The 3519-nt window shown below is 43.4% G+C and overlaps 1 protein-coding gene across 1 annotated transcript in view; it reads right to left on the bottom strand.

Annotated features, from left to right (window-relative positions):
- Positions 1-815: 815 nt before the first annotated feature.
- The window catches only part of LOC102000592 (tripartite motif-containing protein 30A-like), a 6909-nt gene continuing 4205 nt past the window's right edge, over positions 816-3519 (bottom strand). Inside the window, exons 5-7 of the mRNA XM_005370176.1 lie at positions 2195-2295; positions 1895-1921; positions 816-1648 (exon numbers count right to left, since the gene is read on the bottom strand). Of these exons, the coding sequence (XP_005370233.1) occupies positions 1050-1648; positions 1895-1921; positions 2195-2295 (727 nt within the window). The 3' untranslated portion in view covers positions 816-1049. The remainder of the gene's footprint in view (positions 1649-1894; positions 1922-2194; positions 2296-3519) is intronic.

Genomic DNA, 3519 nt, shown 5'->3' on the forward strand with positions numbered 1-3519 from the left:
CTTCTCTCTCTGTCTCTCTGTCTCTGTGTCTCTCTCTGTCTCTGTCTCTGTCTCTGTCTCTCTCTCTCTCTCTCTATATATATATATATATCCTCACTCCTGGCTATGTTCTGCACTTCCATAAGCCAAATCATCTCTATTCATTAGCAATAAAAGCAGGACATATACAGAAGTGCATCCCATATCAGTACTTTCTGTCATCTTCTGTCAGCGACAGAGGACTGGGGTTGTGGAGACTTGGCAGAGCTGAGACAAGTAGCTCAGGGGCAGAGCACCTCCTCAGCATGCACAAGGCCCTGGCTTCCATCTGTGGCACCACAAAACAGTTTAGCAGAGGTCTTACCTCACCTCCTGAGGAATAAACATTGTCTTTGGGAACTTGGAAAATGATAAATTATTATTGCCTTGTAAACAGACAAGCAATTGGAATAAGGAAAAGAATCCATACTGGTTTGCATTGAGAAGAAAAGGTTATTAAAATAGAAAGACCAAATGGGAGTGCCAGTGCTCACTTACTAGGGCAAGGACACCTGATATGGCTGTAAGGAACAGAAACAGACTCAGGTTGAGGAACCACAGTAAGATAAAGGCTGTGACAATTTTATTGAGAGCAATCAGACTTTTATACCTTTATCAGAAACAGATCATAGTGGCATCTGCCAGCATCAATGCAATTGCTTATCAGAAAACAATGAAGTTTGCAGGTTATATATGGTACCCAAGATTAATGTTTAATACCTATTGTCCTGTCAAATTTCCATGCTTCCTTGACTATTAGGGGGAACAAACAGAGAATGCAATTTAGCCTGAATGTTTCATGCCTGGGTGAGTGCACTCATCTCTTGGGTACTGGAAGGCCCAGTGTACCCCAGGAGCCATGGACTCTAACATGAAAAACATATGAATCATGCCTCTCAAGGCAGCTAGGCCAAGGCAGTTTGATGGTTCCCTGCAAGCAAAGACAGAAAAATAAGTTAAAATGATCCCACAGAGCTTCGACATATGAGATACATCAGACATGGGGACACTGTGCAGATATGGGGGAGGGCTTAGGAGGGTGGCCCACTGACTGTCAATGGCTCTGAACATCCCATAGGATTAAAATATGGATAAACCACATTAGGGAAGGAAGATTCACAGAATTTATAGATGAGAGCTCCATGGTTGGAAACATCATAAAATGAGAGAGTGCAAGCTTCACAGTCCAGGAAAACTCCAACACGAGTGGGAGGACGAGTCAGAGAGAAGACCAAGATACGGGCTTTGTGGGTTACAGAACACTCTTCAAAGGCTTCATATACAGACCTGTTTGTCATCCCTATAACCCAGTAGCCACATTTGGGCTGATAATTTACATGTTGGTTAACATCAGAATTATATTTGGCTTTCACGCCCTGTTGATTCAATGAAGGAAGCTGGGGTTGAGCACATTTTCCATCATTTATTCCCAGGAGCCAGGCATCACATCTAGACACGTCTACTTCCCAGTAATGTTTCCCTGAGTGGATAGCTGGATACCCTAGGACACCTAAATCATAGGACTCAGAAACTTGCAAAGTTCTTCTATAACCAGTTCTATGTTGTATTTGTCTTTTGTCCACGTTAATGACAATGTTTTTATTGTTGAGTTGATGCAGGGTCACATGTACTGCAGAAAAATGAAATATATAAATTAAGAGTCACATGAGAAACAAGGTACTGCCTTATTTGTGATTTAAGTAGCAGAGGCCTAAGAAGAAAGTGAGAGGGAATTTGGTAGAGCCATGTTTAAAGTCAAAGAGAGGCAGATTGCTGTGCATATTGGGAGCAGTAACTTAAAGCATAAGTATTAGTAGATAAATAAACTCTGAAAGACATTAAGACGAGAGAGGCTGATGGAGGGATTTCTCCTTACCCCAGTGGCGCTGGGCTTCCCGGAACCCTGAAATGATGAAAATGCGCAGCATTAAATGCAAGCAAGGGAATAAGAACATTAAAGTCAATGTGCTCTGCAGTGTGGGGGAAGGTCTGGAAACTGTGATATAGGATGGGATGAATGATGATGTCCATTATATATGATGACATCACTGGGACACACTTTCTGTTCTTCTTAGTTTCTCTACCCATGATAAAAAAACATCACTCTCTATCCAGATAGTGCAGCACCAGCCACCCTAGAGTCCCCCAGATAACCACAGAATGTAGCTGCTCTCACCTTGAAATATTTGCAGCATGCCTTCCAGATCTGGGTCTCGGCAGGTCTTTCTCTGTTTACTTGCGACCATTTGGGGCTGTTTCAGTCTTAAGTTCTGACTCCTAGGGACAAAGATTGACTCCACATCTCAGACAGTGTGACCTCTGACCACCATCGACTCCCTACCACTCCCTATCGTTCTGACCATAGACGTCCTGGAGCTCTCCTGAGAATTTTGAGAAGGGGGAAAGCCGGTAAATACTAACTCTGCAGACATGACAGACACACTCTTGACCCCTCCCGCTTACTTGCTATGTGATTTTGGGAAAGCCTTACTTCTCTGGAGCAGAGCTCCTCCCTTGTACAACCAAATACTTGCTCCCTGAGTTTGTATCCTTCACTCCTAGACTCTTAAGAAATGATGAATTAGCGAATTTCAAAACAAATCAAACTCAGGTGGCTAAAAAATCTTATGTGGGCTGGACATGGAGTCAGAAGCCTATAATCCCTTTACTCGGGGTGCAGAGTCAGGTAGATCTCTGACATCAAGGCTAACCTGGTCTATAGAGTGAGTTCCATGTCCGTTAAGGCTACACAGAGAAACCCTGCCAGAAAAACAGCGGCAACAACAGCAAAACAGACCGACAACCAAACAGACAAAGAGACACAAAGAAACAAACAACTAAATAAATGAATAGGTAAATAAGTGAATTTGTGTTTTCCAGGACAAACTAAAGTCAGGGTCCAGAAGCTGCTCCTGGGTAATAGAGTCATGGAGTGTGGAGAACCCACTGGAGAAAGCCAGGACTTCAAACACTTTCATCAGTCTGGACACTCTTGGTCAGCTTCTGACTCTCCAGGTTCCTTTTTAAGAGATGACAGTTTTTGAAAAAAAGACTGAAATACCAAACTAATGCTGACACTGAAGATCCAGACCTCAGCACTAGGCATTCCCAGTAAGTCAGTCATATGTATCTGCCTGTCCCTTACCTGTCCTTATTTGTATTTTGACTTTAGAGCCTGACCTCAGTCCCAGCCATAGGGAGAGGTCAATCAGAGCCCAGCAACACCTGACCCCACAGGGCAAGGACAATCAGCAATAGACAAACAAAACCAGCCGTCCTCATGCTGAGAATCAATGTTGCAACTTCTTATGGCTTCAGCCAACCCCAAGTGTGTAACTATGTGGTTTTGGAGGGCTTGGGTCTGTATCTATGCAGTGCAGGTTTGGAATTATCCAAGCCCTCCTTTTTTTGCCTGGCCACAATACCCTATCCCCTTTTTCTTTTGCATCGGATTTTCTCTCTCGGTGATATTTTGGAGATCAGGATTTTGGACACAAGAAC

Source organism: Microtus ochrogaster, unplaced genomic scaffold (assembly GCF_000317375.1).
Source record: "Microtus ochrogaster isolate Prairie Vole_2 unplaced genomic scaffold, MicOch1.0 UNK73, whole genome shotgun sequence".
Taxonomy (NCBI): Eukaryota; Metazoa; Chordata; class Mammalia; order Rodentia; family Cricetidae; genus Microtus; species Microtus ochrogaster.